Here is a 27,252-nt window from a genome sequence, read left to right on the forward strand (position 1 = left end):
AAACCAAAAGTCTTCTGGTGACATGTAGATGATATTTTTGCAGTGAGGCTCCACGGTGAAGAACTTCAGGCTTTTTTCAGGATCTAAAATCAATACACGAGAGCATCCAACTTACGATGGAAGTGGAGAAGGGTGACTGTCTGGCATTTCTGGACTTTTTTGTCAGTTGGAAAGTGGTAGGATCCCTGGATGACAATGATGATGGGTTTGTGGGGCACTCAACTGCGTGGCTATCAGCGCATGTACAAATTCCCAACCTTTGCTCAGTCCAATCTCGCCACCTCCATGAATGATAGGATCCTTTGAGTAATCTGTCTACCATAAGTCCACACACAGACAGACCTGTATTTGCAGGCATCTAGTTGCCGCCAACCACTGCAAACTACAGGTGTCCTTCAGACATTAGTACACTGTACTCTATTGCATCTGACAGAGACAGCCTTGCAAAGGCGCTGGAACACCTACAATCTGTGTTCAAAGGATAATAGATATTCTTCACATCAGATCAGCATGGTTTTTATGAGGAATAAAAATGACTACCCACATGACAAATTAGGCAGAATCCTAAGGAAATATTATGTCAAAGTAATCTACCAGCCACCTACAAAGACATGTGCTCTTCTCGGTACAGTAAAGCATGATCTGGGATTGGGGAGGGCTGGAATCTCCAGAATATCTTGCCATAGTGGCAGAGCCTAAATTGGTCATCCAAACATTTTATGACTAGTGACACGTCCTGCGACAATTTTATTAATTTGACATTTGAATTTTATATCCACAAGCCTGCATTCCAAAAGAGAGTGCAATGTAGAATAAGCACTAGGCATGCCCCTGTGCACCACAGGTGGAGCAATATTTGAAGAGGGTGTGAAACTTGACAGAAGTCGCTCATAAAGCAACTGCTTTTGTGCATGCTTCTCCGAGCCAACTTTTGGTATAAAGTTGGCTATATGAATCGTCAGTCTTCAGTGCAAAACATTCACCTGAAGATGGCTGCATGGTTGTCAGCTGAAATATCAAGGAAAGAAGTCTACATTAGCCAACTGCAGTCCCAAAACTTCATGGAATACTTTTTGTGCGATGAAAATTTCCGGAATCACAAGGTTTGCATATGTTTATGCACAGACAGACTATAAAACTTACAGTGGAGAAGAAATGTACAGAAGATTTAAATAAAAGTCTGGCAGATTTAAAATTTTCCTCATCTAATCATGCCGTGAGAATATGGTCATCACAAGACTGTATTGTTCATTACATTACAATTACTCTTTGGGTTTATGGAGAGTTATGTTTTGAGATATTCAAATCTGCATGTTATATAAGTGAGAGGCTAGAAATACTTTTTTAATAAATGTGCAGTGTAGGTGCAGCTGACTAGGCATCCAAATCAAGTGTCGAGTTATACTACACGGAACTGCCAAGGTGGTTGGCATAGCCTGGACGCCAACAAGCAATTTATGCCAACAACCTCTGCAGTTCCCATAAACTCTGCACTTGACTTGGATGCCGTGTCCACTACAACTATATTGCACTTTTGTAAAAAAAAAATTTAGCCTGGATGTTATCATACATGGCATGCTAACATCCAGGCTATGCCAACAACCACTGCATACTAGGAGTATGTTTCATAGTCTGTTGGTAAATAAACAAGTGTAAGTCTTGTTTTGTTCATCTTCAATCAAATACCTGTATACATCTTCCACATGTACAGCTGTTACAAACGAGGTCGATAGTGGGCTAAAACTACTACTGAGTAACTGAAATGGCCTTTTCGGTAATTAAATAAACAGTTGCAGAGCACATGGAAAAATAATGACTTACATGGAAGTTTAGAGGTTATTGTGGTTTTCCTTATAAAGGAATGTTAATCTGGCCAGTTAGTGTATTGGAAACCAAGAATGTGCCTCCCACATAAGGGAGAAGTGTAGTATTCATTTACAAAATTACAAATTATGCTAAACTAGATGGAATCTGAAAACAAAATCCACAAGGTGAAACGACTAATATCAAGAAGTTATAGCTCACAAACAAATTACACATCTACAATGAATGGGAACACCAGGTATTGCTAATGTGGAGCAAAATAACTGATCGTAGGAAATTTAGAACTGACATAAAATGCAGATTAGCAATTTTAAGAACTTCGCGAGGTTGAGATTTTATGTTTGTGTCCAAATAATATTGGTTAAATTCTGATTTATGTATAAGGCTGTTACTGTTTTCACTAAAAATCCATCTTTATAATAATGGAGTGAGAGGGTAGAAGAACAACAAACAAGATGATAGCAATGTGTATGATAAGTATGCAACAAAGGGGGCATTAAAATAATGAAACCAACAGAACTCAAGAATATCATTTGCTGCATTTGATGTGACTTTCAGTTTTCATAATACCCTATAAATATAAGATTAACGCCTGCATATTGTAATATACTACCTCCTAATTTTATTCTACTTGGAAGTGTTCACAGATAACCTTGCAATACAGTGTTGACAACAATTTAAATGTTTTATAGGAATAAAAAATTCAAACTCATTTTGATTTTGCATGCTAACCTTCAATCTGGAGCAGGAAAATTATTCTAGTAACATAACTCAATTTATGTTGTTTGAAATAGGTTCAACAAACTACATACTAAGTCATTAATAGAAGAGCAAAAATTAATAAATTCATGAACTAGTTACTATAGTTGATCTATGGTAGTTTTGACAACTGATGTGTTTCAGGGATTAGCGCAGTAAAGGAAACACAGACCCTGGCAACAAATTTTGAACTACTCTTAATGTATACTGCAAAGCCAGCTTATTTTCAAAAGCACAAAATCTTCACTCTATAGACTGAAACTAAGTCTTACCTGCAGCTTGAGAAGGAAGTCACCAATAGCTTTTTTACCAACTGTTTCTATTTTAGAGCGATCCACTTTCAAAAGAAGATCTTCTCCCGGTTTTGTTTCTGTGACAGTAATTAGTCCTTCTCCGGCTTCCAAAAGTACTCGCATTATTACATAACGAGCTTGAGAATGTGCCTACGAAGAAAGAAAACAACATTAACAGTTGAACTTTTAGGAACAAGCTCTCGCTCACTTCGTAAAATGGCAACTACCAAAAAATGCTCCTTACCTGTAACCACGCTTTATTACTTGGATTGTACATTTCTAATGCTTTGGCTACAGCAGTGTAAATCAGACTCAACCAGTTGACATATATGATATCATCAGCTGCTGTTCCTTCAAAACCAAATATCCTGGAAAAAGAATAAGAAAGGAAACAGAAACAGTTATCTAGGGAAAAACTTGCCCACCATGAAAATGCACATACAATAAAGTGGCAAAATAATATATAGTCTTTCGAAAAATATTGTGATATGGCACTTGCATTCAATGAAAATCATCTTCGTCATCATAATTATGCTCAGCCAGCTATTATCTTCATCCATAAAGTCCTACTTGTTTTTGATAAGTGTCGTACCCCGTGCATATGTTACAGTATAACTACAATGGCTGATTATTTTGTTAGAATACGAAACAACAACAACAACAACTCTAAATGATGCAGCATAGCTTTTGCGTGAGGTGCAATTTTGGATTAGATGCCATAATTTACAAAAAGAATAGTGTCAGTAATGAGAAAATCATGTGTAATGATATTGCTGAAACTTTCAACATCATAAAATTCAGCTAAACTTAATAGTCAAGCCAATGAAGACCAGCTGCAATGGTAGCTGAAATGTTGGTAACTTTACCGTATTATAATGTGTGTTCACACACACCCAGAAGCTTCTTACTGAAATTAACTAGTCACAAAAACTGATGCTCACATAATAAAATGTAATTTTGCTAGAGGCAGAAGGCCTAGAATTCAATAAAAAAAATTACCACCTCCTCTCTGAAATATTGCATACAATGACTGCTGTATTAATATTACTTTGTTTAATCTATTGCGCTTCTTTGTTTAATCTATTGTGCTTCTTTGTTTAATCTATTGTGCTTGTTTTGAGAGGAATGATTGTGAATGTATGTATATTTTTTGTGGCTACCGATAAGAAAGCAGTTTGCCTCGGCACGACATCAGGAAGCACACACCATTAATTTGCATCATTTTAAGGCAAGATTTATCATTACCTCGATAACTGACAACATTCTGGTTGTGTAAAGTGCAGCATGACACTACATATATATTTTTTAGTCAACAGGACAGTAACCTTTTACAGATGTTCAGGTAAGTATAAAACACAGGAATAGAAGGAAGTGCAAATAGAGCAATAAAGTATGCCCCAGAAGATGTAACAAAAAGAGGAGACCAAGTATTCATGCCACAAATAAGAATAGATTGTTTTTTGATAAGAACAATTTGCAAGTTACACAACAAGTACAGTGACAGAGAACTTTCTTCAAGTAATGTGTTAAGAGCAGAGGGTCTTGAGACCACAAGAGAGTTTAAGGGTGAAATAAGTCTAACAATTAACATGCTGGATCAGAAAAAGCTGAATGTTTTTTTCTTTTCCTCATGTTTCTACTGTGACATGGCAAAGTACAAAAGCAGCTAAACCCATCTGCATTCCAATTTTGTCTACATTTCTCATCCATTTTACTTAAAACAATGTTTGGCCTTATTAATTTATTTGACCAACTTGTGCCAGAAAAGGGAATTAACAAAAACACAGGTGGGGAAAAAAAACCCACACACATAGAGTGGTCGGAAAATGTCTGAAATGCTTGTAGGATGTCGCAGGGCACGTTGTAACGAGACATGAATGCTAACAAAAAAAAAAAAAAAAAAAAAAAAAAAAAAAAAAAAAAAAAAAAAAAAAAATGGATATGTTATGCTGTTTCAGAGTTATTTAGCATTGAAGTTAGCCAATAATATCGTTGTGTGAGCAAATTCAAGTTTCAGCTAACCAAATAAAGCACCCACTGGAGAAAGCCACCCCTGGCAGACCACTTGAATGTGCACGCGTGACACCCCGGTTGGCTAATATAGATGCTAAATTACTTGGAAACGGCGCAACATTTATGTCTCAGTACAACCTGCCCTGCAACGTCCCTGCAAGTCTCTCAGACATTTTCTGGGCACCCTGTATATGTGAAATACCTGTCACCAGGGCTGCTGCTAAGTGTTTTGCTGCTCTACGAAAGAACTGAAAAATGTTGTTCTTTTTCTAGTACCATCAAACTCCCCTATTCCCACACTCCAGCTCCTCCACCTCCCAACAAAGCAAATGTCCTATTATACTTTTAACCATTACACTCAAGTGCCCAGAGACCACCTCAATTTCTGGGGACAGTCCTCAATTATTTAAAAATTCATTGAGGACAATAAATGTCCTAAATTTCTTTTTTTTCTCTCAATTTATAAAATTTCCCAAAATAATAGAAATAGGAAGAAAGGGCTGAACATTTTAAACTAGAAATCAACTGAATATACCAGTGCAATAAAATTTAGCACTTACTTTATCTAACTGCTACAAAATTTGCACTCAAAGCGGCTGCTTCAGCTTTGAGGTAGGCAGAGGCAATGTGTTTACTTTGTCAAAATAAGTAAGGACTTGTTAAGTAACTGTTCTGTATTGTTTTGAAAACAATTTGGTGAATTGATTTTTCCTCTTTTTCATTTTTTATTCCGATCTGCTCAATTTTCTCACTGTTTGATTTGAAATTAATCTTTTTCTGTCCTTTACTGCCCCTAAAATTTGGCTGCCCTAGGCAGCCACCTAGTCTTGCTCAATGGCGTAAAAAACGACTGTGCCTGTCACAGGTTCCAACTGTATCAGCATAAAAGTTAATTAGCTGCTGTAACTGTTCCCACCATTTATGTCTCTTAGTAAGCTTCTATTGTATACCAAGTCTTCACTGGCTGTACCATACATTATAAGTAACCTACACTAAAGAGCCAAAGAAATAGGTACACCGGCCTAAAATCGTGTAGGGTCCCCGTGAACATGCATAAGTACCCCAACACAACATGGCATGGACTTACTAATGTCTGAAGTAGTGCCAGAGGGAATTAACACTAGGAATCCTGCAGGGCTGTCCATAAATCCATAAGAGTACGACGGGGTGAAGATCTCTTCTGAACAGTACGTTGCAAGGCATCCCCAATATGTTCAATAATGTTCGTGTCTGGCGAGTTTGGTGACCAGTGGAAGTGTTTCACCTAAGAAGAGTCTTCCTGGGGCCATTCTGTAGCACTTCTGGACATCTGGGATGTTGCACTGTCCTGCTGGAATTGCACAAGTCCGTCGGAACACACAATGGACTCTAATGGATGCAGGCTGATCAGACAGGATGCTTACGTACGTGTCACCTGTCCTAGTCGAATCCAGGTGTATCAGGGGTCCCGTATCACTCCAACTGACATGCCACACACCATTACAAAGCCTCCACCAGCTTGAACAGTCCCCTGCTGACATTCAGGATCCATGGATTCCTGAGGTTGTCTCCATACTCGTACATGTCCATCCGCTCAATACAATATGAAACAAGACTCACCTGACCAGGCAACTTGTTTCCAGTCATCAACCGTCCAACGTCGGTGTTGATGGGTCCAAGCGAGGTGTAAAACAATGCGTCATCCAGTCATCAAGGGTACATGAGTGGGCCTTTGGCTCCGAAAGACCATATCAATGATTTTTCATTGAATGGTTAGTACGTTAACACTTGTTGATGACCCAACATTGAAATCTGCAGCAATTTGTGGAAGGGTTGCACTTCTGTCACATTGTTGTTGTTGTTGGTCCCGTTCTTGCAGGATCTTTTTCCAGCCACAGCAATGTCTGAGATTTGATGTTTTACCAGATTCCATATACTCATGGTACACTCGTGTGACAGTCGTACAGGAAAATCCCCACTTCATCACTACCTTAGAGATGCTGTGTCCTATTGCTTGTGTGTTGACCATAACACCACATTCAAACTCAATTGAATCTTGATAACCTGCCATTGTAGCAGCAGCAACACATCTAACAACCGTGTCAGACACTTGCTCTCTTATATAGGCACTGCCGACTGCAGCGTCGTAATCTGCCCGTTTACATATCTCTATATTTGTATACCCGTGACTACACCAGTTTCTTTGACATTTCAGTATATAAAGAAGATAAGATACCAACTGATTGGAAGAAGTGATTGATCTTTAGTGTTTAAGAAAGGGAGAAGGAGAAAGCTTACAAGCTACTGAGAAATTACCCTGCTGTCAAACTCTCTCAAGACAACAGAAATAATGATAGTAAAAAGACCAAGAATAAGGATAGAATTTCAGTTCAAAGAAGAAAAACAGTTTCAGAGGAACATTTGACCTACTTTTATCACTATGCAGCTAACGAAAAAGTACTGGGATAAAGGAAAAGGTCTGATTATAATATTTTTAGACATAGAAAAAGCTTACAGCATTGTCCAAGGAGCAATATCTGGGAGTACATGCACAAACTATGAGTTTCAATTTCTTTAGATTCAACTACTGCACAGAGACTGAAAGCAGTGCACAAGTAGGAAACCATGGATCAAAATGGTTCCCTACAAAGGGGTGTACAACAAGGCAGTGCACAAAATGTCTACTACTTTTTATGGTACCCACAGGTGTAATTATTAAAGAAATTAGAGCCATAGTATATGGATATTTGAGCACATTGGTTTCTGTGAATAAGGTTGCCATCTGGAGAGAGACGGAGCAAGAGCTTCAGAGGAAAGCAGATCATTAGACCAACAAATTCAGTCAACACAAACTGTGAGTAAGAAGAAAACAGTAGCAAATGAAATGAGCAGAACATCTGGCCAAAGTAGCCTCAAACTCCATTGAGAAAGAACTGAATGATTGGAAAGCTCCAGTTACCTTGGAAGTATTTTATCAAACAAGTGGAGTGCTACGTTAGAAGTCCAAAAAAAGTGTTAAAAAGTTTCCTCGTTCTTCTACCATGTACAAAATCTACTGGAGGATACAGCAGTTCTCATAAAAGCCACATAAACAATATTCAAATCATCCATTCTGTTATATAGCTTGGAGACTTGTGCATTATTGAAAGGAGACATCAGCAAACTAGAAGCATTTGAAATAAAATTTCTGCAACAGACAATATGAGACCAAACTGGGAACGAGTGCCTTAGGAACAATGTGCAAGTGACCTGTACAATGGAGGAAAGTTCATTGCACAGTTAAAATAGTTTGGGGAAGTGCAAAGGATTTAAGAGACTAGAACCTCTAGACATTGCTTGGAAATGACAGTACATGGAAAAACACCTGTTGCAGATTCCAGAAGGAGGTAGCTAGATCAAATAAATGAAGAACTCCTTTAGAAAGGAGAAATATTGCAACATGTAAAAAAAAAAGAGGAAATTTATACAATAGGAACACATAGAGGCATGATGTCTACGAAAGTCCTACCTGCTTCACTGGAAGGCTACCCTGATGATACTGGCCAGTTCTATGAACACTGAATTTTATCTAAGGCCTGACAGCTGTCACCATCTGGCTCAGTGTAAAGAGGTACTTTGTACCTTGGTTCATAGCACTCATGTCATCTCAGACCTAGAAATTTTATCAGCTATGTTGGCTCACCTTGAGGTTACCTTTTGGCAGAATTTTTATATAAAGAGACTGATCAGACACACATCCTGCTATCAATGAAAGATGAATTGTGTGTGTGATGGGAATAATGGGACGGCACCTACACTCCAATTAAAATTATTTGTCATTGACAGATTGCAGTTGCGGGGTGCAGTGTTGCCAGCATCGAGCCAGCTACGCTTCAGAAAGAGCTGCGTGTACATACAAAACTGGCAACACTGTGGGCACGTGGCACTCTACAAAGAACTACGATTGGGTGGTGGCTGGCCCCAAGCATTCGACTTGCTGAAATGTGAATCACAAAGCAATTTCAATCTGAGCATAAGCCTACACTTTTTTTTTTTGCATAGCTAGTATTACCAGAGGAATTGGTCACATTCTGAGGAAAAATAGTTGAAGGGTATTTTCTTTTCCATCATCTAACATTATGAGCAATGAGAGAAGTGTTCAATGATTTTGAAAGTACGATGTTGACAACCAACCTGACTAAATCAATAAGTGTGTCAAAATCATCTATTCATTCTCTCAGCGACAACACCGGCACTGAAATGGAAGATAATAGAGAGAAGACCGAAATACTGAATTCAGTCTTCTGAAGTTGTTTCACCGCAGAAGATCGTACACTGTCGCACCTTTCAATTGTTGTACAAACATTGAACTGGCAGATATTGAGATAACCAATCACGGAATTGAGGAGCAGTTACAATCGATTAGTAGGGGAAAGGCTTCAGGACCAGATGAGGTACCTATAAGATTCTATAAAGATTATGTGAAAGAACTTGATTCCTTTCTACCAGTAATTTATTGTAAATTGCTTGATAAACAAAAGGTACCTAATGACTGGAAAAAAGCACAGGTCATTCCCATTTTTAAGAAAGGCCACAAGTCAGATCCACACAATTATAGACCTATATTGTTGACATCAATCTGTTTTATGCTCAAGAATTATGATATTTTGATCCAAAACTTTCTTGCAGATAGAACTCAACCTGTCACTCTAAATGGAACTAAATCGACAGATGTCAAGGTAATATCTGGAGTACCACAGCGAAGTGTGATAGGACCATTGCTATTTACAATATATATAAATGATCTAATAGACAGCATCAGATGCTCTTTAAGGCTATTTGCAGATAATGCAGTTGTTTATACTAAAGTAGCAATGCCAGAAGATAGTAAGAATTTGCACAACGACCTGCAGAGAACTGATGAACGGTGCAGGCTCTGGCACTTGACCCTGAATGTAAATAAATGTAACATACTGCACATACATAGGTGAAGAAACCCACTACTGTACAGCTACACTATTGACGATAAACAGCTGGAGACAGCATCTGACGTAAAATATCAAGGCTTAACTATCCCGAGTGACCTTAAGTGGAATGACTACATAAAACAGATAGGGGAAAAAGCAGACACCAGACTCAGTTTCATTGGAAGAATCTTAAGGATGGTACAAAGATTGGCAACTAACTTAAACCCAAACCTCCAGATGTCAGACACTCAGATCAGTACCAAAGATTCTACATAGATAGAGTATCAACCAAAACACCAATTTAATTCATGGTACGTTCTATCATCCAGTAGAAATGCTTAAAAAGTAATTAAAAGGAACATCAGAACTACGCAGCACAGGAAAGGCATATCTGCAAGTGATAGTTTTACAGATATCGTGTGCTTGAGTTGGTAGAGTGTGAGTTGGTCATGCCAAAGAACTCACTTCAAGCCCCAATGATGCCAACTTGTTTTAACTGTTTGTGTGTGAAACTGACATATGGGAGAAATTTTTCCTGACATGTAAAAGGACTTATTGGATTTTATAGCAATGTTCTTTTGGCACTTCATTTGTTGAAAGTAGTAAATCTATAGAGTACACTGTGTTGGACACGTACGACAGAACAGACACACTGGTGGTGAAGCAGCTAGTGCATTTGTAGTTTCACAGAATAAACAAACTATCAGAACAGTAGAATAAAGAAACAATTGCATTACACATGTGGAAGTGTTAATAGTCCCATATAACACTTGCACATGTAATACAGTCACAAAAATGGTCATCATTGGGGCATGGACCCAGGACCCTTGGCATGATAATCTAACATTCCACCAACTTCCCCACAGAAGCAATATATAATTATTAGCTACTCACAGTTATGCTTTACCTATGCTCCACAGGTCTGGCATTGCTTTTAATCAACTTTTATGCCCATGCAGCACATAGCACAAATTAAATCGGAGTTTCAGTTGATTCTCTATCAGCATAACAGTGTTTGGTGCCAATCTGAGTGTCTGACATCCGGAGGTTTGGGTGCTGGCATAGAAAAATGTAATTTTGTGCACTTCACATAGCTTCAAAAATCTAATTAAACATTCATTACACAATTAATGAGTTACATCTACTGTCAGTTAAATCATACATAAACACCTTGGAGTACTGAACTGTAGATATACGGTACAGTGCGCCAAGACAACTATTTCTGGTTCAAAATTTAGCACATTTCTGTTTTTCGTAAACTGGAAAATCAATAATGAAATTTAACTGAGTGTGAAGTAACGATAAATGTTACACTCACTGCAGTACACTAAATGTGTAAATGGTGCATTTTTCTGTTCTCTGTATACTTTAAAAATGTTCTACTTTCATCTTCTCTTCAATATAGGCTGATGACTATTGGTTGGACGTATCTTGTCACAATTCCAAAAATTTAAGTTATGACACTGTGTGTTAACTGAAGTTGGCCAATTGCCAGATGGGTTGGAGGGAGGGGAGGAAGCAAGCCTGGCCCTCACACAGTCTGCTACAGGGTGAGGAGCTTTGCAGGTGAACAATCCACACCTATCTAGAGCAGTTTATGCACATTAACCTGTGCTTTAAGTTCTGTGAAAGCAGAAGTCAAGCATGAAGGTAAAAATCACTTAAATGTTGTTTGTAATCTAAACTCAAACCTTCTTAGCATATTTAATAAAGATCCTCAAAGCATCAATTATATACTGTATTTCATGGGCTGTGAGACACTACAGTCTATAAGATGCACCTTAATTTTACAGAAATTTTTTAAAAAATAGTATTTTTACAATTTTTGTTGCTAGATTGGAAAGCCAGACTAAAAAGAAAAAAAATCTTAAGTTTACAAAACTAAACTGACATTCAAAATCCCTGAAAAATTTCTTCTTCCTCCTCTTTGTCCTCTTCATAAGAAAGATCATCTTCACTTCCATCGAGAGCATTACGTATGCCACACTTCTGGAAGGATTTAACAATAGTGTCTTCTCTTACCCTTGACCATGACTATTTTATCCACTGACACACTTGTTTGATTGCAGATCGTTTTAAAGCTCCCTTTGGCATGAACTCATGTTGGGTTTCATCCAACATCCGTTTGTTCCATTCCTCTCTCATATACGCTTTAAATGGTTTGTTTATCAAGATATCATGAGACTGTGATAGTGAAGTAAGCCTTCCCTGAATAACAACCTCTGTAATTCCCAGTCTCAATTTGTCTTTCACAGAATATTTCAAATGGCTACTACACTGATATAGCACAAGAAGAGAACTCTTCTTCAGTAAAACACCTTTCCTTCTCTCCCACACTTTATTAATTAATTATTTCATACCAACCTCATCCATCGAATACTTGCCAAGTATGTGAACACCACCACCTGACGGTATTTCAGACGCTTTGGCATTGTTTTGTGCTTGAAAATGATCACTGGATTAAGTTTAGTACCATCAGCACAACACGAAAGGGTAACAGTGTAGTGCATTTTTTCCATGACTCCTTGTTTTTATAGTTACAGTTTTAGCACCTTTCATGGCAACAGTTCTGTTACTCGACACATCAAATGTCAGGAGAGTTTCGTCCATTCTTGCTATTTCGCTTAGTTCCACATTGGTTTTCTTTCGATGTTGAATAATAAAGCAGTGGGAAGATAATACTTTCTCTTCACACTCTTGTGGCATTTTCTGATATATTTTGATTTTGGTTAGCAATCTGACACTTAATAAATATGTAGCACCAATGAACTCCACCCTTAAAGTCTGAAGTTCCACTGGGGCACTAGCTTATGAGCGTGTATTTGAATCATTTTTGTATAAATTCCAATTCCATTTTGATGGTGTCCTCGAATCCATTTCAATATGTCATCATCTAGTTCTGACCATTTTGCATTCAGTCCTCTATTTGCACATTTAGTCTTCCTCATTTCTATCAGTTCTTCTTTACTAGCCCGCCAATTGTGAATGGTTTTTTTTTTCTATTGGTGGAGGGCCAAAATGCCACTCAGTGGCTCTGTTTCCATGTTATTCTGCATATGCTATTACTTTCAATTTATAGCCCACATCATGTGAATACCTTTTTTTTTTTCCATAATGAAACTAGCTACTAACAAAAATATTGTACTGTTACTGCAATGATGCGTCATAGACTACACAGTGTTCTGGGTTCTTGATGGAGGGACATGAGTGAAACAGTGTTAGAAAGCACAAGAATCCCCGCAACTCATATTCGTCTCGTCAGCATACTGCTGCTGTCAGGTGAATCCAATGTTGCCAGTTAGAGATAAGTTTCCTGTGATGTCAAATATATGGTCACTTTCAAGTCTATAGGGAATTTTAAATCAAACATTTGACATTTTTATACTAATTTCAATCACAAGATGCACCTGAATTTTGGGGGCAACTTTTTGAAGAAAGACTTGCATCTTATAGTCTGTAAAATAGGCACACAATCACAAGAAAAGCAAAAACTATGAAATGGAGTAAATTACAACACAACAGCCTATGATGTCTATCACACACAGTACTGTTATCTGGTTAACACTGACTGTAACCAAAAACAAATGACTATCAGCCAAACCCTAATGATTCAGGACCAGGTGGCTCATCAGCCAACTTTAAGTTAACACACTGTGTGTCACTACATATTTCAGTAAATAATGTAGTATATCAAACTATACCTTTGCTACTTATTCAATGTTAGACTTCTAGTTAAACAATCTATTTTGAGAAGATGTACCTCAAATTAATAGGTTATTTGATATACACAATTAAAACTCACTTTAAAACATCTCTGTTTAAACACAGATACAGGCCAACACACTCAGCTCTACATTCTTCATATGTTGAGCTCAAAGTCGTAAATTTGGAATCATATGTCTCGCCAACCTCATACCATGACTTTATCTGAAACATTTTTAAACAAAAAGGGTAATACAGACCCACAAAAATTTTCCAATTTTGACATGTTAATACCAAAGATTGAAAATTCTGAGTGGAATACAAATAATCAAACAAGTAAGGGAAATCATAGGTCATGAAGGTGGAGCCTTAAGAAGTTCAAAAGCAGAGCTAAGGTATTCAACTTTTTGTTTTGTTTGCCTACACAACTCAATGCTTCTACACACTGAGTGGTGTCTTTACTCATTACAATATCTGAAAAGTTAATGAAGTTTTATTGACAAATGTTCATGCAATTTTCAGTAACCTACAGTTTAATTGCAATCATCAATGAAACTGATAAATGAAAATGCTCCTACACAAGGCTGAATTTGCATTGGCACTGACACTGGTGGATTCTGGTGACGACTGACATTGGCCAAACACGAACGATCTTTTCAAATCAGTACGCCAATGTGTGTGCAGCTGATCTCATCACCCAAATGTATAGACTTCGGCCGACAATCAGTGAAATTCAAATTAGTTTCTTTCTTTGGTCAGTTGGTCAAGGTTTTCAGACATGAAATATGGACACTGAGAAATTTGTAAGTTTAGTCCAAAAAAGGAGTTTGTGGCGTTCTTACGATACAAAAAAAGGAAAATCACAATTGGGATATAGTTCAGAATCTATGGACTGAAATCAGCTTTATTAGAAACCACAATAGGAAAAATCTTTGTGAAATTTTAGGTGTAAATTATAACAACAAAAAAAGTTCAAGTGAGAAGGGTGATGTATCTCATACTTTAAAGTTACTGCAGTGGGCATATTTTGGGTTGTGCTAGGTGGGAATCAGCTGTCTATGAACTATTATTACTGCTCAATGGTGTTTTTATGCTAGTAGGGTCATGATTCTGTTATATGAGGTGATCTATTTATGTTTTTCTTTCACACACATGCTGAATGATAGTCATTGAGGATTAACTGACATATGCCCATTTTGATGAATTTATTTGAAGTTGTGCAGTGTGTTCGTAATCTCACTTTTCAGTGTCACCATGAATCATCTCAGGTATGTAACAGAATGTTTCTCCCTTCATCTTATATATTCGTAAAACTTATCTGGTTATTCCAGTAACTGAGGAAAGAGTGTACAGTACTCGCCACTTTCTTTTTGAGACAGATATAGCTCATTCACAGGCATTTGGAGTAATTTTAATAGCAAAAGCTGCAAAGCAGCACTCATCTCCAAGGACAGAAGCATCTAACCACCTTGACATAGTCTAACTTAACCTAATCTCCTCCATCCCACTAAAAACTGACAAAGGCAATTAGACGCACTGTGATGAAGCTGTCATCCGATGTTATTGAGAAGCCTATGATGATCGTGTCTGCTGACCATTGTCAGTGCCACTAAGAGCACAGCCTAAGAAATGTTAAGCAGTGGATGGCAAAAAATATATATATTAAGTAAAAACAACAACATGAAGTTTTTTAAGCCTGTTAAAAATGGCGTTTAAGTTATAAAAAAATATAACCTATGCTTGAAAAAGAAGAAAAAATTGATGCTGGAAATGCTATACGTTGTGGTGTGTGTGTGTGTGTGTGTGTGTGTGTGTGTGAGAGAGAGAGAGAGAGAGAGAGAGAGAGAGAGAGAGAGAGAGAATACTTACAAAGGTGGTAAGGGCATAGACATGGAAAGGAACACATGATCAGAATTTTATTTTGCCATTTAAATAAAATTGTTTAGCCACAACTAAACTATCTGTATGTACAAGAATGAAATACCATGTTCGGCATGAAACAGCTACATCACAAACAGAACAAAATGACATCAGAATGTATGATCCGTATGGAATACCGCACAATGAAACCTAAAGCATCAACACATCATGTAGTACCCATGTTGCATGTTACATTACTTTATTGCCAGTAAGGTTTTTCTATCTGGTAACCAATGGTATTGATGATGAGCACAGAATAAATGTGACTCACTTTGCAGCACTATAGATGGTACAGAAGTTGTACCAGGCAGTCATATAACCCTGCACTGCTGATGCGAGTCACAGCAGTGAAGAAGTGCTAATGTGCCAGGAGGCTGTTTCTTTATTGGTGTATCTATGCGGACTGTCCAATGCATTGTAAAAAGAATAATCTGTATTTTATGCAAAATAACTTGCGCCGTGCACGAAAACACGTTCTTGTCCTCAGTGCTGAGTTAGTTTATAACTTTACGCTGAAGGGACGGCCACTGAGCTGTGTGTTTTGCCAATTGAGAGCTGACACCAGTTCCCTACACATCTTTTTTGTTTTTGTAGTAAGCCACAACTGATTTTGAATATATGAATTTATCAAATTATTAGTTATAATGAATTTGTCATATCATTCGTTGTATTCACAACCTGTTGCTATGATCATTTGCAGACCCACACGCTACAGCTTAGAAATTCAGTTCTGCAAAGTAAGTGTTTGAGCAAAGACTTCACTTTCCATCCTATGAGGTGGCTGCTGCAATCGGACTTCTGCCACTACTGCTGTCCCCTTCCCTGCCACATCATTTGTGCAGGTAAGGGCCAGGTAACTATGTGTGCACACTCTACCACTCTCAGAAATTTAATGCTGTGTACAAAAGCAGTGGTTGAAAAAGACCCTGTCAGGAACCAGAGCTGAGTGTCACAATCTGTCAATGACCAAATATTTCAAACCTGACAGGAATTGCTGCTGTCAGTGAATGCAGGTCCATACCAACCAGTTTCTGAGTGTACACTGCAATCCAATTGACATTCAGAGTTTGGTACCTCACAAAAGGCAATTGAACACAGCTGAATATAAAGCTATGTGTCTTCAATTGGCCAAATGACATACAAATTGGACGCCAGCTGACTGGAGGCACTGACTGTAGTTATCTGAGTCACAATTTTGCCTGTTTTCCATTCTGCAAGTCACTGAGTGCACCAGTGGCCAAACAGGATGCAGTTCTGTTATCTTTGTGGTTGTTCACCATGTCACAGTTTAGACCCACCCATTCATGTTACTATGAACATGAATCAGGAAGTTTACTTCAACATTATTGGCAATCAAGTGTTGCATTGTCTTCTACACCTTCATGGTGTGTACGCTGAAGGCATATGGTGACAACAGCTATGTTAACAGGGCTGCACTCATACTTTCCAGCTTTGAGAAACATTTGAGCATCGTGTAGCACCTACATTGGCCCCCACTAAATCACTCAATCCTAATCTTATAGAAAATGTCTAGTACTGTTTGGAAGACTTCAGATGGATATGGTATGAGGGTGGTCCCGTAAGTACCCGACCTGACCGAAAGATGGCAGTCACTGAAAAATATCTCTGCATTAGAAAGTATACGATCTATGAAGCATATGTTTCAAGTTTGAAGACACCACATTGTTTAGTATTTGTTAGGCAGCCATCAATAGTGAACGTTGTGAGTAAACTTGTGAAAATGGAGAAAATTGGTAATCGTTACATGATACAATTTTTTTTAAGGGCTCGACGCAACCAATATTAAAACTGAGCTAGATTATACTTTGGGGGAGTCTGCTACTTCGTTGAGAAAAGTAAAATATTGGGCAGCTGAGTTTAAATGAGGCCGTATGAGCTGGCAAGACGAGCATAGCAGTGGTTGACCAAATGAGGTGACAACTCCAGAAATGGAGAAGAAATTCCACAAAGTGGTACTGGATGATCATCAAATGAAAGTGCGTGAGCTAGCAGATATAGTAAGCATTTCAAAAAGTGCGGTACATCGCATATTATCTGAAAATTTGGACAAGGGAAAACTGTGTGCTAGGTTTCTGCTACATTTGCTCACGCTCTAGCAAAAACAGTGTCATGATGATGTTTCAATTGAGTGTTTAGCGAAGTTTCGCAGCAACGAAGCTGCTTTTTTGCTCCATTTCATAGCCAAGAATGAAACATAAGTCCACCACTTCACTCTTGAGACAAAAGAACAATCAAAACAATGGACACAAATTGGAGAAAGAAGACAAAGACCCAACAAAGAAAACACAAAAATTTTGGAAAAAATGTATTTATTTTAACATAATCTCCTTTCAGTCTATACACTTTTCCCAGCGATGTTCAGTAAGTTTGATACCCTTTTTATAATGAGGACTGTCTAACTCCTCAAAATAGCCATTAACTACCAACATCATGTCTTCATTTGTTGAAAATCTTCAACCACAGAGCCATTTTTTCATTTGGGAACAGAAAATAACCTGAGGGTGCTAAATCTGGCGAACAGGGTGCGTGTGGTGGCAATTAAAACTTTAATTTCATTGATTTTGGCTATTGCAATAACATACTTGTGAGCTGGTGCACTGTCCTGAAGAAACAACACTTTCTTCCTGGCCATATGTGGCCATTTTTGCTTGATTTTGTTGCCCAAACATTGCAATAAGTTTGCATAATACTCGCCGTTGATAGTTTTTCCTTTTTCAAGGTAGTCAATGAAAATTATCCCCCACACATTCCCCTCCGCCCCCCCCCCCCCCCCCGCCCCAAAAAAAAGAAAACAGACGCCATGACCTTGCCTGCAGATGAAACGGTCTCGTTGGGTCAGGTACTTATTGGACCACCCTCGTATACCTGAAGAAACTTGTGAATACTTGCCCTCAACCAATTGAATCCATTATTAAGGCTAGAGATGATGATATGTGCTATTACTGGTGGATGACTATTTTTTTTGTCTTTTGTGGTTATATGAAAACTTTGAAAACTGTACCACCACCGGCCATTTCCCCTGGATTCTGCTTTCTGTTTTATAATTCCATGATATTAAATATTCTCTCTGAAGCTTCTTTCCTACAGATTGCATTTTTCTTAGAGGCTGATTTTTGTTAGCACAGTGGCTCATGAAATCAAGTTAATAAAGTTTTCAATTTTCATTATATTATGGGCAAGACTAACTGCAACTAGTTAGTTCTGTCAATCTTATTAAGCATTTAAAAAACAGTTTGCAACTACTGCTATTTTGTTTGCAGTATCTGCTTCTTCATCTTGCAAACAGCTTTACACAATAATCATTGGAATACTGTCCCCAGTAGTAACTGAGGCTGAACTCTCACTTTTGCTGTATGCAACTGTCGCACTGTTCAGAACATCAGTCACATGTTTCTCATAATAAAACAAACCTTATTTCAAGGAAATACAAAAGTTGGGCATTGCATGTAATAAAGAAGGATCTTTTCATTTTTGTAGTGTGACAGCACAAAAAATTATGGGGTAATGTTTTGTCTCAAATGCTGTAGTAGCTCTTGTAAGTGGGTATAACTAAATGAATCACGCATTCATTTAAATAAATACATGTACAAATTTACTGGAATGTGGTGTGGGATGGAATTTGTAACAGTTTGTATTATTTTTCCTCTTGGAAGTCACTGAACTGTGGAGCAGTCAGAAGCAAGCTGGGGCAGACATTACATGTAATATTTAAAAAAATCAAAACCACAAGTCAGCATACAGCAGGACGACATCCAGAAGACTCACCAAAGCCTGCCAGCACAAAAAGGGCATCAAAACTAGTATAAAGATTTCAACTGAATATGGTAGCACCTCTTAATCCATCTCATCTCCTGTATTCAGACAGTGCTTGCCAATTGATAATTCTTCCAGTACCCCAACAGAGTTATTATGCCAGTGTTTGTCAAATCTTTCCTCAATACTGTGATAAAATTTAATGGACACAGGACTTTTCTCACTAGCACGGTGTCTCCACATCTTTCTACATGAGCCACGGACTGTCCTAAACAGAACCCAAAAGAGAATATACATATGTGCAAAATTGAACATCAGATTTTTTAAGGATCCTGATAATCTTGAGTGAGAGATTCCCAATATATAGCAAGAGGAGCAGTCATTTTGGATTATTAGTTTTTTTCTGGATGGTCTCTCTCTCTCTCATACAGTACGAGTTAAAATGCACACCAATTCTGCTGTTCTCCATATCCAGCCTCTTTGTAAATATTTCATGTCTGAAATGGTTCAAGCTCTATTTAAGTGTCCACAATACTTCACTGGGCAGAAGTGGATGATGACAGATTGCTGCCTGAAGATAAAACTCTGTGTGTGGGCTTATGGCAAATTCTGTGACCCAAGGATTGAATGTCTTGTTAAATACCAGTATGTTTGTTTGTTTATCATCTGAAGTGAAACAAATGTGTGCACAAGAAAACAGCAAGAGGCCACAGGCATGACAAGTATACATAATTTGGGTGTGGGAAAGTGTCTACATTGTCTACCTTTTCCTTATTCATGAAATATGTAAAAACCATTGACGTTAACTCAATACACTACAGAGATGCTGTTTACCATTTTAATGATGGTAATATTATTATTAACCAATTTAAATCACCAAATATAATAATTCCATAATAGTTGAAAATATTATGACAACTGTGGAAAGCTGGTTACAGTTCATAATCAAGATGAAATATAAGGCCTATAAAATTTGAAGCTAGCCCCACTAATGTAACCAAGATGGTTTCCAAAAAGTCATGCTCACCCTGTGATCTTGTGTGCGAAGAAGCTCGCAAATATTTTTCTGGGAAATGGTAAAATCTACTTCTTATAACAGGAATGCAATAAAAGGGTATATCAGTGTTAAGTGGAACAGAGTAAGGGAAAACAGGTAAGGAGAGAAAACAAAGAAATGTCCAAGAATTTCAAATGTTTTTTTGTTGTTGAGGCTATGTAAGAGAGAAATCTAGAGGAGTTTCTGTGATTCAGAAAAACATAAAAATGATTACCATTTATCTCCTGTGACCTGGTACCACAGTAGACATCACTGTAGTAGGAATATGGGACAGTCACTTTTGGGGAAGAGGGGTGACACATGAAGCAAGAATAAAGTAAGTGTGACAGTGATATTTGATGATGACGATGGTGGTGGTGGTGGTGGTGGTGATGAATGTATACAGTTTGAATCCATTTCAATGACTAAAATGCAGATTTCTGTGGGAGACTGTAAGGTTACCATAGGTGTGCTTCTTTCATTAGGAGAACAAATATAGCCTCTGCAGCAATTTGTGGTTAAACCTTTCTGGTTACATCAATCAGGTATGATGTTGCTCATCTGGGTTGCACAGTTAGTAGTCTTAGTTGGCGTCATTAAGATAAAAGTGTTGTAATGTGTGTTCAGCCATATTTGCAGATAATGTGTAATGTTTGGGAACGTAAGGCCAGAATGATTCATTTTAGAATGCAAGGTGTTATACTCTCATGGCTTGATTTCATTATTCTGGTTTCATAACAGTCTTCTACAAAGGCATTAATAAATCAGAATTTGAAATTTAGTCTGTTGTACTTTCTGAACTTCAACTACTTGTAATTAAATGCTATTAATTAGTCAATTAGTCATCATTAAAAGATGTGAGGTGGTGTTATCAATTAAATGAGAGAAAAGAGGAGGGGGTAACACAACTGACAAGAATGAAGAAAGGAGTGTTGGGGGAGTTTAATATTATGTTGATGTTAACATAATCTGAGACTGTCTGCAATCTTCTAGGAAAAGGTGGAGGAGGAAATGATATTCTGGCATTCACCTGAAGTATTTAACAGTATCCTAAAGGTTCAGAACAGCCAGATGGGAAATTATATCTTATTCCTGTCACATTCTTTTCCTAATTTGTAATAGTAGGTGACAGAACATCGATATTTGTTTCTTTCTGAAGTACTAACTAATGTTGTCAGTGCATGGTTCCATGAAAACTGAGGACAATTAGATTGGCTATCCAATGGATGCTATATGAAGTACACATTTCACACAATTCAAAGTAAAGTCCTCTGGATTACATACTTTTTATAACTGTACTTTCAAATTCCTTTAATTAACACCAAAATCAGACAGACAGTTTAACATGTTTTCAAATGGAAAAAATAATTTACACTCACCTTCTCAGAAGTGAGGGGGTTGACAGTAGATTCATGTTTGAAATTGAAGCTGCCATCTTCGTTTTTTCTAAACAGTTTTCCACTTCCATGGCCTAAAAGTTCATGCAACCCAACTTGGACCTATGAAGTAAAAGAGAAAAACATTACTTACTTAAATGATGATTACTTAGAAATAATTTGTAGTTTTCTTTGCCGACATCAGAATTAAAGCCCAATGTTGTCACAACAACTGATAATATACATGAAGCTCGTAAATTATTAGGTCCACCCAGAAAGTAAGCTTCCATAAAGTTGTAAAGATAAATAAAATAAAGTTCCAGGAAAACATTTCAATTGCTAAGTTACCACCAAACGTATCCACCGCCATAATTAACATCTGTATTAGTCTGTCACAGAAGTGTGCCAACTGGTATTTAAGCTAATGTTTCATATCCTTTTTCCAACTTTTCATCACAGTAAAAATTTTGACCATGGAGAAATGTCGCAAAGTGTAAGAGAAAGTGGAATTAATTTTAGGAAGATCAGTACTGTAGGATAAATGGTTGAACGCTACCTCCCAGTTAAGCTCTATGTCATCTACCATCGTCATGAACCAGCAAAATATACACACTAAGCATTTAGCCTATCTTATTATGAATTATTAACTGCATCCCAGGAATGGGATACCTGCAGGGAAGGACTACTGGGTGCCAGATTCATAAGTGCCATTTCTTGATACTACACTGCAGCGTCTGCTCTACAGTGCCATCAGTTATAAAGGACAACCCAAATACTCTATATAGAATGGACATTTTCCCAATCTTCAGAAAAATGTATGCACTATCAACTGAGAAACTGCTTATTTATGATGTACTACACTAGACCTTCTGATACTTAATTTTGACTGTCATTATGTGCTGTGTGTGTGTGTGTAAACTAATTCACACACTTATACTCACATTTTGTGTGAGAAAGAATCAAGGCCATAATTTTCAGTCACTACAGTGGCAATTTTGAAAGCAATCAAGGCACATCGACTGTTGCATTTCTCACACACATCCACATAAATTTTGTAAAATTTTGCTTCAAATTGGAAAATTCTCAGTGAGGGGCTTACTTTCTCGATTTCCGCTCATGCTTATCATGTCCATCAAGATGTTCATATAAAAAAAGCAATAAACAAGCAATCTGCATTAATAAATGATTTCTGTGTACAAGTGTATGCACCTAATACACTTTCTCAAGCACACTGCATTTTATCAAAAATTTCATTGAACATTGTGTAAAAAATAATATTCACAGGGGATCAGATCACTTCCGTCAAATTAAAGATGCAGTAAGCAGAACATTGAGCAGGGGACAGAAACAGTACAAAAACTGCTTAGCTTTTGGACAAAATCCTGCAAAATGTCTGCATAATTTTTGTAATATCAATGCTGTTACAACAAATTCGTAATCTAATATGTTCATGGCAATTAGTTGCATATGCAGTAACTATTGTGCGGATAACTTCACAATTACTTTTGAAGTGCTCACAACATAATGAAATTTTTATTAAAATGGAATTAACTACGGTGTGCAAGAGCAAGCGCAAATACACTTTGCATACTTGGGCGAAAGTTGCCTGAAATGACCAATGCTGTGTAGCTTAATGGCACATCTGAGTGAGCATAACACAGAAGAGGAGCACTTGTCCATGGCAACGCGGGTGTCATGCACTCACATTCACTGTGCATTTGCAGTGAGCGCATACACTTCCCTTACGCCAGAGTTGGACAAAATTTATTCAATCAACATAATGAATAAAAATATTTACTTGTCAGAAGTGTTACAAATAAGAGATGAATTTGAAGTTGCAATGAGACGAATTGCTCCAATTCGTTGTCATTTATTAAAAAATGTGCTTAATGTTGTTTTAAAATTAATTTTCAGAACTATTCTTCTATTAAACATCTCATCTCATTAGAAAGTTTATTTGATTGTCAAAGATTTTCCTTTGTGACACAGTAAAGAAAATAAATTTTACATTCGCAAAATTCCTGAAATTGTCTTTAGTCCAGGATAACGATACAAGACTTCCAAACTGCAATTTTCTTAAGCAAAAACTGAGAAATCATCAACTCCACAATAGCTTTTGGCAAATACCTTTGTTGCGATCACACATAAGATTCTCCTTTCAAATTACGTTAAAAATAAATTTTCTTTTTACGCCGTAATATCATACAAAAATCACAACACGATTTCTTTAATATTTATTTGGCTATTGGTGTTTGTAGTTTGTTAAGTGCCCTTGGTCATGGACAGCAATACAGGTCAACTATTTTGTCTCTAAATCAAGAGAAAGGCATTGATACAGTAAGTGTTGTAGAAAGGTGAAAAAAGCATTCCAACAGTCTCTTGACACTTTCTCGACAAAAATGTTGCCAGCGTGCTTCAACATTATTAACTCTTAAGTACTCAAACCTAGTGTCTCTTCTGAAATTTTTTCATCTCTAAGCTCTATGTAGATGTATACTGAATCAAAAAGCTATTTCATCTCTTAATGGAAAGCTTACTCAGAGTTATTCTGAAGCACTTTGTGTTGACTTTCGATGTCCATCAGATTTTATATATCATTTTAGGAGACTTATATTAAGTCTGTTGATGTTTGTCATTAGCAATGACTTACTTCTTAATTTGTTCAGTCAATTTGTGGCACTAACAACACAAACTGCATACTCATATTGAGATACCTATCCAATAGTGTTATCAATCTTGGTACAATGGAAGAAGGTGTCTTAGATTAACAGTTTCTGTTGGCACATTGTCTACTTACATACAGTACTTCTGAATATTACCAGGGGAGGGGGAGATTACAGGCAAATGCAGAGTTGGTTGAATTGGGCCACATTGGTTGTGTTAAGGGCTAAGGCTGTCTGCCAAAAAAGCATTTTTACATTGCAATCGTTATGCTGCAAAGTTCAACCCCAAAGCTGGTTTGTACACTGCAGTGCTTTGCTATGCATGGTGGTGTGCCCTTACCTTCCTTCTACCTCTGCAGCAACTTTTACTACCAGTTAAAAAGAGGACCCACATTTCAACAAGTAATTCAAAACACTATTTAACTTGACTTACATATTTCTCATTGTCAGAGTTGAAAAAAAGCAACAAATAACAGCAAATCATACGACCTATGGGGTATTGAACCCCAAAAATCTTTGATTTTGTAATCTGAAACTTAACCCACTGAACCCAATTTCAGGATAAACCATGTATAAGTTATTTATCAAACAGAAACTGAGCTGGAGGACAAACAATAGTTACAGAATGCTGTACATAAAGTAAACATAGAACATGTGGTGGTGTTCTACATTATTTGTTCTTTAAGTTATGAATGATAAATAATTATTCATATTCAAAGAGAGGAATAGTGTCTTTGACTGCAAAAATTTATTCTTGAATAAATGTGTTTGAATGATCTACTTATTCATATAATTATTCAGTTAGAAATTTATTTGAATAATGCAGTTCTCTGCCTACCAGTACACCTTGCACTTCCTTTCTCTTTCGCAGTGAGAGCAGTTCAGTTAATGTTATTTGAGAGCCTATAGTGTACATGGATTGAAGTTTCGTATGTTAACTACAAACAAAATTGATGATTAGAATCATTTTTCACACTCCTCAATGTAAATATTTTTCTTTTTTCTGTCTCCACAATTAAATCAGTGACCATCAATAACATTCAATATTTGACTATCACTAATTTTCTTTACACATAATTTTACTTAGTCACTGTGGTAATATTTGGAGAACCCCTGGTATACAGGAAATATGTTTTCCATTGAATAGTGGTAGCTAAAAAGAAATTCTAGTTCTAAATAAATTCCAAACTACGTTGTGAAAAAGCAATATAGCAGCATGAGAGTGCTGCATGATAGCAAATTAGGAGAGTCCAGGCTATGTGCAAAGCGAGTGTTGTGAGCAAATTCTACCCATATGAGTTTGCCACACAGATGCATTCTCTAGTGCACTAGCTCACGCTGGAAAGGGGTGAGATGTGTCTTCATGAAAGAGAAATAATAATAATAATAATAATAATAATACCACCACCACAACCAACAACAACAACAACTACTACTACGGTTATTCTAAAGTAATGTGAGGAATGGTGAGACACCGAGGAGAAGTGTTATATTGAAATGTAGTTATTTTGTGGTAAAGAGTTCTTGTTATCTGTCATCTAAGAAACAATCTGGTTAGTTCATGAGCATTTCTGTGGGAGATTTTGACAACAATGTCACTCTAGTAGTTATTGTATAATAAGTCATTAGTTTGAGAATTGAATTACACTAACGGACACAAATTGAAACGTAAAATAAGGACAACATGACTTAAGGAAGAAACATGGTTGACAAAAGAACTGTATCATTCAAACAAGAAACATTAGTAAAATACTATGCAGGCTGCTGCCTCTTTATTTTTTTAATTCACCAGTCATTTAAGTTAGCATTATTTTCGGTTCCACAGACACTTAGTGCATTTAAGACTAGTGACTGATTAGTGAAAGAGGTAATGTTTCTTAAGAATTCCAAGCTTCTCAATATTTCCATTTGGTTCAAATCACTAACACCCACCTCAAATGCAGGAACTCTGTTCTTATTAAGCAGCTCCTTATCTTCATCTCCGAGAAAAGGCAAAGTTATTTCTTTGTAATTTGCAGGAATTACATTACCAAGAGAGACATTTTTAAATCCCTCACTTTGACGAATTTCATCATCTGAAAGGAAAAAAGTAAAATGAATTTTCATCAAACAATAAATATCTCATATTCTCATCAACAATAATAAAAATTTGGGTGTGTGTTTGTACTACACAATAACACAAAATATTCTTATGAAACAGGTTTCCCTTCTCATAGGTGGGAGTAGGTGTAACGGAAGTGGAAGGAGAATGGAGTGGAGGGAATAGATGGGAGGAATAGAATGGTAAGGTGTGTAGGAAAGATTCCTCAGGGATGGAACTTGTAGATGCATGCATGGAGCAGGTTAAAAGACAGTTACAAGGAAAATAGAAAGATAAAAGGTAAGTGCAGGAAGAGCATGGAGGGTAAAAAATAAGCAAAAGAGGTAATAAAAGTTTACAATATGTGAGACATGGGAAAGTGTAGAACTTAATAGGGAGTAGAGGCCAGTGTGGGGTAGGAGAGAGGAGTGGAAAGAAGAGGAGAGGGAGATAAGAGGATAGCAGATGGAACATTGGTGCTAGTAGGTATTGAGATCAGGATGGTTGTGGAAATAAAGAATATGCTGTAGTCAGAATTACCACCTGTGCAGCTTAGAAAGCTGATATTGGAAACTATGATGCATCATTTGAAGCCAACGACATTTGTTGTGTAGAACGCCCTGCACTGGGTAAACCATATTTGCACTTTGCAATGGTCTGGTGTTTGATATTCATCCAGGTAGACAGTTGTTTGCAGTGAAATCCATACGAGAGGCTGCACAGTAGTTGCAACAAAATTTGTGTATGATGTGAGTGCTTTCGCAAGTGACACCCCCACCCCACTACCAAGTCCCTGTTCTCCTTTATTGGATAGGAAATGATAGAGATGGGGCTACAATATAAAGTGGTGAGTGGATGTATGGGACAGGTCTCACAGCCAGGTCATA

General features: G+C 37.2%; 1 protein-coding gene across 5 annotated transcripts in view; it reads right to left on the bottom strand.

Annotated features, from left to right (window-relative positions):
* LOC126193839 (dipeptidyl peptidase 3) overlaps window positions 1-27,252 on the bottom strand; it is a 141,970-nt gene that overhangs the window by 19,769 nt on the left and 94,949 nt on the right. For all 5 annotated transcript variants that reach the window (XM_049932721.1, XM_049932720.1, XM_049932718.1 and 2 more), the window contains exons 9-13: window positions 26,218-26,360; window positions 21,626-21,745; window positions 13,617-13,741; window positions 3,121-3,244; window positions 2,856-3,026 (exon numbers count right to left, since the gene is read on the bottom strand). In XM_049932721.1, coding sequence (XP_049788678.1) covers window positions 2,856-3,026; window positions 3,121-3,244; window positions 13,617-13,741; window positions 21,626-21,745; window positions 26,218-26,360 — 683 coding nt within the window. The remainder of the gene's footprint in view (window positions 1-2,855; window positions 3,027-3,120; window positions 3,245-13,616; window positions 13,742-21,625; window positions 21,746-26,217; window positions 26,361-27,252) is intronic.

This window comes from Schistocerca nitens, chromosome 1 (assembly GCF_023898315.1).
Source record: "Schistocerca nitens isolate TAMUIC-IGC-003100 chromosome 1, iqSchNite1.1, whole genome shotgun sequence".
Taxonomy (NCBI): domain Eukaryota; kingdom Metazoa; phylum Arthropoda; class Insecta; order Orthoptera; family Acrididae; genus Schistocerca; species Schistocerca nitens.